The sequence below is a fragment of the Nerophis lumbriciformis genome, linkage group LG34 (genome assembly GCF_033978685.3).
Source record: "Nerophis lumbriciformis linkage group LG34, RoL_Nlum_v2.1, whole genome shotgun sequence".
In the NCBI taxonomy this organism is placed as follows: domain Eukaryota; kingdom Metazoa; phylum Chordata; class Actinopteri; order Syngnathiformes; family Syngnathidae; genus Nerophis; species Nerophis lumbriciformis.
This window is the reverse complement of record NC_084581.2, coordinates 13416359-13430639: the sequence shown is the minus strand read 5'-3', so window position 1 is coordinate 13430639 and position 14281 is coordinate 13416359. Positions and strand designations below refer to the sequence as shown.

Sequence of the window (14281 nt, the reverse complement as noted above, 5' to 3'; positions counted from 1 at the left end):
CATTACAAAACAAGTTTATTAGAACATGATCCCGTAATTGTGCTGACAATGCAAACGAGTCCAACTTGCCAATTCATCGGTGCACAAAAATTGAAAAGGCCTTTTCTCACAGCCCATTGTATTAAATATATAGAGCATGAAATTAATCAAATTGAATAATATGATATAAATAAATACAAATAAAGTAATAAATTCGTTTCCTATACATTTATTTCCCATACATTTATTTATAGTGAAGTATTTTGGCCACTCTACCATGAAAATACATACCGCTCTTCTCAACCAGCTGCAAGTGTTGCCATTGGCCCCTTCTCTATCTAAGCGCTATCACAGGTGACTCATTTGTGTTTGCAACATTTAAAAAAGGACAAAAAGTTGCAACAAGAGAAAGTTAATTCTTAGTTACAAACATATTTACTTAGCTCTCTAAGTGACTGTTTGCAACCTTTATGCTGCTACATAGGGGGCACACATTTTGTAATGTGTTGCAAGATTTATATCCTGCCCTCTTTCGGTTTTGAGCACATAAACCAGCCCTGCATGACAGACACGTGCACGCATTAGTTATGTTTGTTGTCAGCTAATGATGGTAATTTGCCAAATTTTTGCGACTATCGGTAGCTATCATTGAATATATATATTTTATGGCATTGGTGTCCAAACTTTTTGACTTTGGGGCCGCATTGGGCTACAAAGATTTGGTCGAGGGCTGAAAGCCAACTGCATGTAAAGAAACAATATATATGTGTGTGTGTGTGTGTGTATATATATATATATACAGTATATATATATAGATATATAGATAGATAGATAGATATATATATATATGTGTAGATATATATAGATAGATAGATAGATATATATATATGTATATATATATATATATATATATATATATATATATATATATATATATATATATATATATATATATATATATATATATATATATGGATGGATGGATGGATGGATGGATGGATGGATGGATGGATAGATAGATACTATATGGATAGACTATATATATATATATATATATACAGTCGTGGTCAAAAGTTTGCATACACTTGTGAAGGACATAATGTCATGGCTGTGTTGAGTTTTCCAATAATTTCTAATGATTTTTTTGTGATAGAGGGATTGGAGCACATACTTCTTTGTCACAAAAAACATTCATGAAGTTTGGTTCTTTTATGAATTTATTATGGGTCTACTGAAAATGTGGCCATATATATATAACCTATACATATATATATACATATATATCCTATACATATGTGTACATATTATATACATTTATTGGATATATAATTGGATATTAAGAGTATGTGAAAGTTTGACTTCAACCTGGTTTACTTCTGTGACGACCTCCTAAAAGTTTTGTAATCAATCAGAAATATCAAGCAGCTAAAATGCGCCAAACATGGATAAGTGAGGGAGTGTTTTGTATTTTTCTCATCATGCTTTGTAATGGATGTAAACTAGTTTAATTTTAAATTTTTTATAGTGAATCTATGTTTTTTAGTACATATCCACAAAGTTAAATGACCATGTCTGTTGACTTTTTTTGAGTAGTTTTTTTTTTTTTTTTTTTTTTTTGCACCATGACTGAGGGAAGGTTGTTTGCATTGGGGAATATAAGTAAATGCTGCGCAGATCACCAATTGTAGCAAAAAAAAGGCAATGACCAGGAAAACCTTATACTGTCCACTCGATGGGGACAAAAGAGGTGCAAAATAAATATTAGAATACTAAAATAAAGGCAATTTCCCTGTGGGCAAGATTCCTTATTAAACTCATGACGTCTCGCGGGCTGTAGTTTGGACACCCAGGTTCTATTATGACAACAACATGACTGTAAATTGTTAGTTGCTTCGCTTTTCTTGTATGTAGACGTGTACTGTATGTATGAGACCGCTTTGAATAATAGCCATTAACCACAGCATTTTTACTCGGGCCGACAAACAATTTTTATTCAATATGATTACTAATTAGGATAAATGTATAGACTTTTTTTTGTTTTAATATGTTGTTTTAAACCACTGATTTTAACATAAGCTAGTTAGCGGTGGTTTTCTTGTTATATAATTCCATCCATCCATTTTCTACCGCTTGTCTCTTTTGGGGTCGCGGGGGGTGCTGGAGCCTTTCTCAGCTGCATTCGGGCGGAAGGCGGGATACACCCTGGACAAGTCGCCATCTCATCACAGGGCTGTTATATAATTTGGTTTGAAAAATGTATGTACCGGTATGTATATTGGACGATATTGTTCTGACCCAAAATAACTCAGTGTTAAACATTAGAAGAGGTTTAAAGCAGGGGTGTCAAACTCAAATACAGAGTGGGCCAAAATTTAAAACTGAACAAAGCCGCAGGCCAAGGTTGAACAAATTAACATTTTAATAGGGACCCAAACAAGTTTTGCATTGAATATTGAACAAGCAAGGCTTATATAACTTTATGGTAACATGCAAAATCGAGTTTCAAATACTAATAATAATAATTCAAAAATATCAATGGCATATCAAATAAAATGTAAAGAAAAATTGAATGCCTCTTTTCTATTTGCAGCCTTCTGAGGTAAATATCAAAATAAACTTTTTCCACAGGCTAATAATAAATTTGAAAATAAAATAACAATAATGAATGAATCAAACATTCAAGCCTTGAAGTAGCAAGAGAAAGTGCATGAATAAAACGTTAATTATTGCTCAGTTTGCTACACTGATTTGCTTTAACACTGAATATGGAACAAGCAACGCTTATATAACTTAATAGTGCAAAATCAACTTTCAAAAAACAAACGAAAAAACATCAATGGTATATTAAATAAAATGTAAATAAAAAATGGAATGCCTCTTTTCTATTTGCAGCCTTCTGAGGTAAATATCAACATTAACTTTTTCCACAGGCTAATACATTTGAAAATAAAATAATGAATAAATCAACCATTCAGGCCTTTTTACTGCTCAGTTTGCGACACACTGATCTAATCTGATGTGCCCAAGCCAGATACCTGGCATCTTTTCTGGGATGCTAGTTCATTAATGTCGGGGCTCAGGTGAGCGGGGTTTGGTGGTAGCGGGGGGTGTATATTGTAGCGTCCCGGAAGAGTTAGTGCTGAAAGGGGTTCTGGGTATTTGTTCTGTTGTGTTTATGTTGTGTTACGGTGCGGATGTTCTCCCGAAATGTGTTTGTCATTCTTTTTTGGCTGTGGTTTCACAGTGTGGCGCATATTTGTAACAGTGTTAAAGTTGTTTATGCGGCCACCCTCAGTGTGACCTGAATGGCTGTTGATCAAGTATGAATTGCATTCACTTATGTGTGTGTAGAAGCCACATATATCATGTGACAGGGACCGGCACGCTGTTTGTATGGAGGAAAAGCAGACGTGACGACGGGTTGTAGAGGACGCTAAAGGCAGTGCCTTTAAGGCACGCCCCCAATATTGTTGTCCGGGTGGAAATCGGGAGAAATTCGGGAGAATGGTTGCCCCGGGAGACTTTCGAGAGGGGCACTGAAAATCGTGAGGGTTGGCAAGTATGAGTATTGGCGGTGAATGCGGTGTTACAGCGGCACCGCCGCTGTATAATATCGGCGGGCCAGCTCTAATGTTAATTTGATATTGCCTCAAGGGCCAAATGAAATTACACGGCGGGCCAGAGTTTGACACCCATGGTTTAAATTATTATTTAAAATTAATATTGAAAAATTGATAATGTTGAGTTTGGTTTGCTCCCACCCTTTGACCCTCATTTTATCACGCTCATTAAGCTGCAATGCACAACACGTTTATTTTCTATAAATAAATAAAAAAGACGTCCTTCCAGAACACAAAGATATCTTATCTTTTTAAACAGTACTAATACGCACAATTTCATGTGCAACATGTATCTCAGAGCAAATTCTAAGAAACCTATGAGCAGTGACAGGATAACTTGTGTAAACATGAGTGCTGTCAAAACTAGTTTCTTAAGATTAATCACACTTTTGACTTTGGATTAATCTCAATTAATCACAGTGAATTACTTGTTGACATAATTTGAATTAGCATTAAAAGAGACCCCAATATTTTGACAAAAATGCAATTTTATTGTCAGAATATCATATAAGAACATGTTTAAATGTTTTACTTGAATGCCTATCATTAAACATGCTTGATATATATGCATGAGGACGACAATCAGCAAGGTCAAAACATACATACTGTTGCGTTTGGACCAGTTGTTCCTCCCAGGGAATTCAAGTCACAAGTCGCTCCCAAGCTCTTTAGGACACTTAAAGCTGAGTAGAAAAACCACCAGAGACAGAATAGGTATTTTGTAATATATTTGCAAAGCTTTGCATATACATTGAGACCAGTCCAGCATAGAACATTCAATCGCGCCGCCAAGATGGTCTGCCCCCCCTTGAAAAACCCTCTCCCCTCTTAAGTCCCTCTCCCTCCCACCCTCGCAGTCTTGTCCCTCCAGCCAAAACACATGCCCATTGTCCTCCGCACCTGGACATAAGGCTAGATAAGAGAAAGGAGTATCTCTCTTTCTTACATTCCTCACTCAAGGTTTAAGCACACAGTATGTTGCAGACAACCAAAAGACCACAATTGGAAGAAAAACACTAGCTGTTTTGTAATATGATTAAAGAAATGAAAAGAAGTAACACTTAAATACGGATATATGTAAATATCTGCCTCCGACAATACACATACACACACACACACACACACACACACACACACACACACACACACACACTCACACACAGTAAGTGAATATTACCACTACACAGGTGGATGTAAGTGTGACCCAGCAGTGTATCATCTTCATTGTTGTGTTGCAGATTACGTGTCTGTGGGCGGTATGGGTGACAGCTTTTACGAGTACCTGCTCAAAGCCTGGCTCATGTCTGACAGGACTGATGAGGAGGCTAAGAAGATGTACTATGATGCCCTGCAGGTAACAAACACACACGCACTCGTCAACACACACGTTTATAAACACACTTGTCGCACATTAATGTCACCTAAAGGTCCCCCATTATACAAAAATGACTTTTTAATGATGTTCTAGCAGTAATAAGTGTTTTAAGAGCCTGTCAATGAGCACCAAACGTCAGAAAAATCTATAATTTTCCTCACTCGTTTGCTCCACTTTTGAGAGAAGAGGCGCTCAATTGCTTGTTTTTCGTGAAAAACGTCCTTCCTCATATACCTGCCTAATTTCTAGCTGGACCCTTCACCAAACAAAAGCAGGCTTCACTACTCATCCTACAATAAAGCAAGGAGCGCTGCCATCTATCAGTCAGCAAGCTGCAGATGTGGGTGCTGTACGCTATACCTGCAGCAAATATGCTAACCAAGCGTGATGTTTTTGTTTAAATGTGACTGTAATGTTAGCAATGTTGCTAAGGATTGTGTCTTCATGTCCTACTCATTATTATTATGTTATTGTATGTGATATTCTGTACAGGTGAATCTAAAAAAAAATTAGAATATCGTGCGACGGTTCGTTTGTACCAGCAATTATATTTACAAAGGGAAGTTAATATATGATGTAGGCTAATAACATGCAACTCAAAATATGTCAAGTCTTTTTTTTATATAATTGGACTAATCACAGGTTATGAAAAAGTTGAATTGAAAATCTCAGGAAATTTTGGGTTTTCAAAAACTGTAAAAACTGATCATCAAAATTGTAACACAAAAAGGCTTAACATATCCCACTTTGCATGTTATAAGTTTATATCACTTATTAGTTCCACAAATTTTAAATGTTTTGGGTTTCACCTGTATGGCGTCTACTACAGTGGACAAGTGCAGATTTACATTGTATACAGTACGTAAAAAGTTGCATATCTTGGAAACACACTGTCGGAGATAGGCGTGGACAAACATAGCTCATTAGCATGAGCTACTGTTATTACCAGCATCAAGGATGCTTTTTGTATTACACAATTCCAAAACACTACTGTGGCACCTCTGATACTTACTTAAAATTGTTATAATATAAACTGTATTAACCTTTGAGATGTTTCATTGTAAGTTAATTTGCAGTTTCTGTTCAGTGTAAAAAAAAAAAGAAGAGGTTGAGTGATTGTTTGTTAGGCAATGTCGTCTTACAGTGCATCCGAAAAGTATTCACAGCGCTTGCTTTTTTCCACATTTACATGTTACAGCCTTATTACAAAATGGAATAAATTCATTTTTGGCCTCAAAATTCTCCACACCATACCCCCTAATGACAAGGTGAAAACGTTTTTGATTTTTTGTTTTGTGGGTTTTTTTGTTTTTTTTTAGAATGTTTAGCAAATGTATTAAAAGTAAAAAACGATTAAATCACATGAACATAAGACCTCAAACGTGAGGTCCGGTGCATCCTGTTTCAACTGATCATCCTTGAAATGTTCCTACAGTTTAATTGGTTTCCACCTGTGGTAAATTCACTTGGTTGGACATGTTAATTGGAAAAGCACACACCGGTCTATATATAAGGTCCCACACTTGGCAGTGCATGTCAGAGCACAAACCAAGAATAGAGTCGAAGAAATTGGCTGTAGACTGCCAAGACAGGAATGTCTCGAGGCACAAAACTAGGGAAGGGGACAGAAAAATATCTGCCGCCTTGAATGTCCCAATGAGCACTGTGGCCTCATCCATCCATCCATCCATTTTCTACCGCTTGTCCCTTTCGGGGTCGCGGGGGTGCTGGAGCCTATCTCAGCTGCATTCGGGCGGTAGGCGGGGTACACCCTGGACAAGTCTCCACCTCATCACAGGGCCAACACAGATAGACAGACAACATTCACACTCACATTCACACACTAGGGCCAAATTAGTGTTGCCAATCAACCTATCCCCAGGTGCATGTCTTTGGAGGTGGGAGAAAGCCGGAATACCCGGAGGAAACCCACGCAGTCACGGGGAGAACATGCAAACTCCACACAGAAAGATCCAGAGCCCAGGATTGAACCCAGGACCTTCAATCATCCATAATTGGAAGAAGTTTGGAACCACCAGGACTCTTCTATAGCTGGCTGGCTGGCTGTCTAAACTGAGCGATCAAGGTAAAAGGGCCCAAGTCAGGGAGGTGACCAAGAACCAGATGGTCACTCTGTCAGAGCGACGGCATTCCTTTGTTGAGAGAAGAACTTTACAGAAGGAAAACCATGTCTGCAGTAAACCACCAATCAGGCCTGTATGGTACAGTGGCCGGATGGAAACCATTCCTTTGTAAAAAGAAACACAATTCTCTGGTCTGATGAGACAAAGATTGAACTCTTTGGCGTGAATGCCAGGCATCATGTTTGGAGGAAACCAGGCACCACCACTGATCTCCAGGCCAATACCATCCCTACAGTGAAGCGTCATGGCGGCAGCATCATGCTGTGGGGATGGTTTTCAGTGCCATGAACTGATCAATCAAAATAGAGGGAAATATGAATGCAGCAATGTACAGAGACATTCTGGATGAAAACCTGCTCCAGACTGCTCTTGAACTCAGAATAGTGACAGTTCATCTTTCAGCAGGACAACGACCCTAAGCAAACAGCCAAGATATCAAAGGAATATATTCAGGACAACTCTAAATGTCCTTGAACGGTCCAGACTGGAGCCCAGACTTGGATCCGATTGAACATCTCTGGAGAGATTTGAAAATGGCTGTGCACCGACGCTTCCCATCCAACCTGATGGAGCTTAAGAGGTGCGGTAAAGAAGAATTAGTGAGACTGCCCAAAGATAGGTATACCAAGATTATAGCATCGTATTCAAAAAGACTTGAGGCTGTAATTGCTGCCAAAGGTGCATCAACAAAGTATTGAGCAAAAGGTCTGAATACTTACATACATGTGATTTCTTACTTTATTTTGATATTTGAAAAAAAAAATTGAAAAAAACTTCCAAAAAAAACGTTCTGACATTGTCATTATGGGGTATTGTGTGTAGAATTTTGAGGACAAAAATGAATTTATTACATTTTTGAGTAAGGCTGTAACATAACAAAATGTGGGAAAAAGTGAAGCGCTGGGAATAGTTTTCGAATGCACTGTATACTCTAGCACGGTCAGTGTTCCTGTGCTGACGGATTCTGGGAGACATTGAGTCGGAGCAGATGGCGTCGTGCTAGCGTTGCGACGCGCACATTCATACACACACACATACACACACACACACACTTATACACATACACGCTTGCATGAGAAGATAAATCCGAGTAATCTGCTCAAGCATCTGATGGCACACAGACAAATAACACACACACTCTTGGGGCGTCAAACACAACTCGGGTGTGTGGCGTTGTGTAAGATGCTACTCGACGACTTGAATGCAACATTAATCTTGCGGTGGATACTTTACCCATAATCCTCCTTGAGTTTGTGGATTAAAAGTAATTTATTTCTGGAGAAGATGAGAGTCACTTGGTGCGAATGACAACGACATGTCCTTAGTTTAGGAGCCTTCTTAATATATAATAATTCAATAAATAAATTGTGAAATATTTAAATTGACTTTGTTTAACATGTTCAAACTTAAGACCAATTTATTTGTTCAGGCTTTTAATGAGCTACTTTTGGACTGCTAAGATTTGTGTGTTATCTTGGCCTTTTATTTTATGTGTAATGTCTGATATTTGAACTGTGTTGTGAAGCACTTTGTGGCTTTTTGTCTGTGAAATGTGCTATATAAATAAATGTGCTTTACTTACTTACTAAATCATGAAATCATTAATTGTGAAATATTCAATTCAATCATGAAATAAATAAATACATTTTTAAATCATGAAATAGTTCAATTCTGAAATAATTACATCATGAAATGATTAAACTCATCAAATAATGAAATACTTCATTAAATTGTGAAATAATAAAATGCGAAATAATTCATTAAATAAATTATTAAATCATTAAATTTTATTATACATCAATATACTGACATATTTAATAACACTTATGTAATTCGAATTATAATTAATTAATGACGCATTTAAGTATTTATTTGAATATGTATGTATTCTTTTAATTTTATCTCATTTGACCCTCCATATCTTTAAATTGTACAGTAGAATAGAATGCCTTTATTGCCACATTGAGATTAGCGATTAGAGCTATATATACTATTATACCTTTCACTGTATTTGTTTTGGTATGAACACTATGAATGAATGAATTAATTATTTATTTCAAACAAACATGTGAATACTACATTACACTTGATGATGAAAACCCTTTGTATGTTTAAAAGGGAGTAGGAAGAAGCATTAGCTGATTGATTCCTACCCCTTCTCCATTTAGTACCTAGTACTATGTTATTTCACTTCCTGTGTTCCTTTTTTTCTTTTTCTTTTCTTTTTTAATACTCTCAACCAAAGACAACAATCACCAACAAACAACCACACCATAACTGATTGTGTCAAAATAGATATAATATAAATACCGTATTTTTCGGAGTATAAGTCGCACCGGAGTATAAGTCGCACCTGCCGAAAATGCATAATAAAGAAGGAAAAAAACATATATAAGTCGCACTGGAGCCCGGCCAAACTATGAAAAAAACTGCAACTTATAGTCCGAAAAATACGGTAGTAAGTTTTGCAAAAAGTGAGGACCTTTGTGTTTGTCATACCCCTCTTCTTCCCTGTACTTAGTGAATACCATCTGTTTGTATCGCTGTTTGAATTTGCTTCTGGAGTGTAAACATTTAAATAGCAACATTCTAGGTGAGCTTTATCGCTGAAGAAATTTTTTTAGCGCTTACATCTGCAGCTGAATGACAGAGGTCATTTTAGGATGTGCAGTGAAGCCTGTGGAAGGCAGTTTTTAGTTCAAGACGTCATGAAAACCCGCAACTTGAAAAGTTGATGGTTTGAGCGCCTCTTCTCTTGCTGCGTTAATATTGTCTCCCAATTGAGGGAGCTGATATATTTTTGTCGGGTTTAGTTCTCACAAACAGGTCGTAGTGATACATCAATAAAAAGTCACTCTTTGCAGAGAATTTGATCTCAGGTCTTTCCCTGTGTCCTTCACAGGCCATCGAGACCAACCTGATTAGGAAGTCCAGCGGCGGGCTGACGTACATCGCCGAGTGGAAGGGGGGCCTGCTGGAGCACAAGATGGGTCACCTGGCCTGCTTTGCGGGCGGCATGATTGCACTCGGAGCTGACGGGGCGCCAGGTGACAAGACGGGCCACCAGATGGAGCAGGCCGCCGAGATCGCGCGAACCTGTCACGAGTCTTACTCTAGAACTGGTAACTCGAGACCATAAAGACTTCTCATCTCAACTTACGCTTACATTATGGTTTCTGCTTTGCTTCTCCTTTAGCATTAAAGCTGGGCCCGGAGGCGTTCCGCTTCGACGGAGGTGTGGAGGCCATCGCCACTCGACAGAATGAGAAATATTTCATCCTGCGTCCCGAGGTCATCGAAACCTACATGTACATGTGGAGGTTCACCCACGACCCAAAGTATAGGGACTGGGGCTGGGAGGCCGTCCAGGTGAGGATAAGAGCTATGTCAGAGCGACGTCAGCTAACACAGAAGCATTTAGTTTCCCATGATTGTGCAGCCTGAAGGCAATCACAGATTTATAACAGCAGAGAGTTCCCCTGCAGGCCTTGGAGGAGCACTGCAAGTTGGAAGGCGGCTACAGCGGCATCAGGGACGTCTACGTTTCTACGCCCAACTATGACGACGTGCAGCAGAGCTTCTTCCTGGCGGAGACGCTCAAGTGAGATGCGCGCACACACATTTAGTGCAATGACGTGCAATCGGAGCTTTAAGATAAATGTGAAAATCCTAAAATATAAAGTGCATCCAGAAAGTATTAACAGCGCTTCACTTTTTGTTGTTACAGCATTATTCCAAAATTGAATACATTCATGTTTGTCCTCAAAATTCTGCACACAAATAACCAATAATGACAATGTAAAAAGGTTTCAAAATTTCCAAAATTGAACAAATTAATTTTTGTCCTCAAAAGTCTGCACACAAATAACCAATAATGACAATGTAAAAAAAGTTTTTTTTTTGTTTGTTTTTTTGAAAAGTTATTAAAAAATAAGAAAACACATGTACATAAGTAATTACACCCCTTGGCAGCAATTACAGCCTCAAGTCTGTAATTGCGCTTGGCACACCTATCTTTGGGCCGTTTTTTCCCATTCTGCTTTGCAGCACCTAGGTTCATGATACATTGGCAGCTTCTATTACTATAGTTGGTGTTGAAATAAAAACTAGAAATAACTTGGAAACATGGTAACTCAAATATATTGGTATGTTGTTATTGTGCTTTTTCTTATTTAGTTTCCTTTTTTATTAACTTAGAATGTTAATAAAACGTTTATTTGGTTTTAAGTACAGATTCTTTAAAACTGTCAGATTAAAAACAATATAAAAAAAAATGCTGATATTAATGGATATCAGATTATTTTTATTTTGCCATATCGCCCAGCCCTATAAAATGGGATAATCTGCTTGAAATAATCACAAATAAGGAAGCAACAGCACACACAAATTTGTAACGCAACAATATTTCCTCCTCAAAGTCCAGTGTCTAGCGATCCAATAATCCACTGGCCAGTGTTAATCCACTCCAAACAATGACAAATTGAAGTAATATAATAATCCATGAAGTTGCTCAGAAGCAAGACAACCCGCTGACAGGTCTCTAGTTGCCGCCTGACACACTCCATCGCGTCATGTTTGAGTGGCATCAAAACACATCTTGTTTAACTGCACACCCACTTAATATGCTAATTTATTGTATTTATTTATATGACGTATTTTATATGATATAAATTATGATGTACAGTACCATGTAAAAGGTCTGTGCTCTGCCTACATAACTATTATTTCCATCTGAGTGTAATTGTGATGAATAGAACCACAATGCTGGATCTGAGTGGTCTTCACAAGATGATGACAATGCACCTTGCACTGTGAACACAGCTGACTTGTTTAAGTCTTAAAAAGCAGCTGTTGATAAAATACTTGCCTACTGTGAGATGTTACATGATGTTAACCTCTTGTGCCAATACATATTGTAATAAAAATGCATTTTTTGACATCTTTGTTTACTCCAATTCCATATAGTACCAATAAATACCGGTATTAATAAGGAATATCAATAAGGGTATGAAATAAAAAAAATCCTAACGATAGACATCCCTATCTGTGACATAACAAAATGTCGAAAAAGTAAAGCGCGGTGAATACTTTCCGGATGCACTGTAAGTCAAAAGTCAGTAGCATGAGGAGCTTTTAGAACCGGTTTTGATATATTTGATATACCACATAATATATAGCGAGAATTGTTTTGAATCGAGAATTGTGTTGAATCGACTCGTCACCCCAAAAATTGGAATCGAATTGATTCGCAAGCTGTAAGTCCCTAATTTGCATGTTATCTGGGGATTGCTATGATATGCTGTGATGCATTTACCTGCGTTACAGTCGTCAGTTTTTTATCTGTGATCTGCAACTAGGAATGTAACGGTATGCACTAATAATGATAGATGTGGTAAAACTCCCGACGGATAATATTACCCTTTTAAATTAAATTATCGAAAAAAACATCCATCCATCAATTTTCTACCGCTTGTCCTTTTCGGGGTCTCAGCTGCATTCGGGCGGAAGGCGGTGTACACCCTGGACAAGTCGCCACCGTGATTGATAAATGCACTTTGATAAACTTACTCACTAAATGCTAACATGAACACAAGAGACATTAACGTCTTTCTATAAAGACATTGCTGTCTGAGCAACTAAGCTATTTAATTGTGGTCATTAAACCTACAAGCTGTACTTTTCTAGTGTCTCTCAGATTGATGGTTAAATACTCAAGAGGAATACGAGACAGGGGTGTTTTTACGGTGTGTTCGAGGACCCCCAAACTGAGTAGGACACCACAACGGCCGCCAGAAATAATAATAATAATGAATTATGTTTGTTACGCACTTCTCATTTAAATGAATCTTAAAATGCAACAGTAAAAACTATTATTAAAACAGATAAAATAGTAAGGCTAAAACTACATAAGACAAACAAAATAGTGGGTTTTCTAACAGTGTCATTTATTTTAGTTATTTAAAAAAAAATAACTTGCAGAAAATATTTTAGTGTGTCTAAGTACTTTTTCAGCACATTCAACAAAACTGCGATATTAAAGATAACTTTGATCACAATAAGCGTGATATGAAGTGTTCACATGGTTCCATTCCTACCTGCAAGTCAGCCATTTCTGTTTGAATGGACTCAATGTGTTGCTGTTGTCTGCGTGTGGGCCAGGTATCTCTACCTGCTTTTCTCCGATGACGACCACATTCCCTTCGACCACTGGGTCTTCAACACAGAGGCCCACCCTCTGCCCGTCATCAGGAGCCAGCAGACGGAGCAAAACAACGAGGTGGAGTAGCAAGAACCTTGGACCTGGTAGACCTGAGCCAACATTTGGAATTTCTCCCTTTGGTTTTTTAAATGGATCAAAGTGGTCTTTCACTTCGGTTTGTCTTCTGTTGGATATTTCACCCTCCCAAGGGGGTCCAATGTTTTCTTGAGGCGTGGCGACTGCGGCAGATGTGAAGCCAACGCGAACCTCCAAAACATTTTTTTAAAGGAGGAAGCCATCTTTGTTTACACCCCGTCTTCTCCTCCTTCTGCCGTACCGTGTCAGTATCGATGGGGAACGACACATTTGTCGTTTGGCCTTCAAGACGGATATTAGACCTTTCTATGAAAAAAAGGATGTCTTTTAAGAAGGAGGCGTGGCTTGGGATTTGTAGCCCAACCCCCTCACAACCTGCCGGTAACGACACATCCTGTGATCGTGTTTACAAGAAGACGCCATCTTCACTCAGCGTGCGATTTTACGTTAAGCAAATGTATCCACGGATAACTGCTGATGCGGCTACTTTCACAATGCTTGTCAAAAGACAAAAACCAACACTTGAGGGCGGGGGTGTCCAAACCACATACAGAAAAAAGGATTTCATATTCTCCACTTTTTTTTAATTCAAATCAAAGTACCTATAGAAGTTGAATATTTCTGTAGCTGACAAAGCACATAAATATTCATGATATCATTGTAATCATTTTTATTTAACTTTTTTCTGAACTTTTTGTTTTCTTTGCAGGCCTTTTGTCGTTATTTTTAACCTTCTTATACAGTTAAAATTGTAACTTTAAAATATCAAAGTGGTCCCTGCGTCCTTTGATGTTTAGTATCTGGCCGTCTGTGGAGTATGTTTGGACACCCCCGAGTTACACCCAAAGACCTCGATGCCCAGCGAGGT

The 14281-nt window shown here is 38.0% G+C and overlaps 1 protein-coding gene across 1 annotated transcript in view; it reads left to right on the top strand.

Annotated features, from left to right (window-relative positions):
• man1a1 (mannosidase, alpha, class 1A, member 1) overlaps window positions 1-13446 on the top strand; it is a 226765-nt gene extending 213319 nt beyond the window's left edge. Inside the window, exons 8-12 of the mRNA XM_061929641.2 lie at window positions 4838-4953; window positions 10021-10240; window positions 10315-10487; window positions 10604-10719; window positions 13278-13446. Of these exons, the coding sequence (XP_061785625.2) occupies window positions 4838-4953; window positions 10021-10240; window positions 10315-10487; window positions 10604-10719; window positions 13278-13404 (752 nt within the window). The 3' untranslated portion in view covers window positions 13405-13446. The remainder of the gene's footprint in view (window positions 1-4837; window positions 4954-10020; window positions 10241-10314; window positions 10488-10603; window positions 10720-13277) is intronic.
• Window positions 13447-14281: the final 835 nt, after the last annotated feature.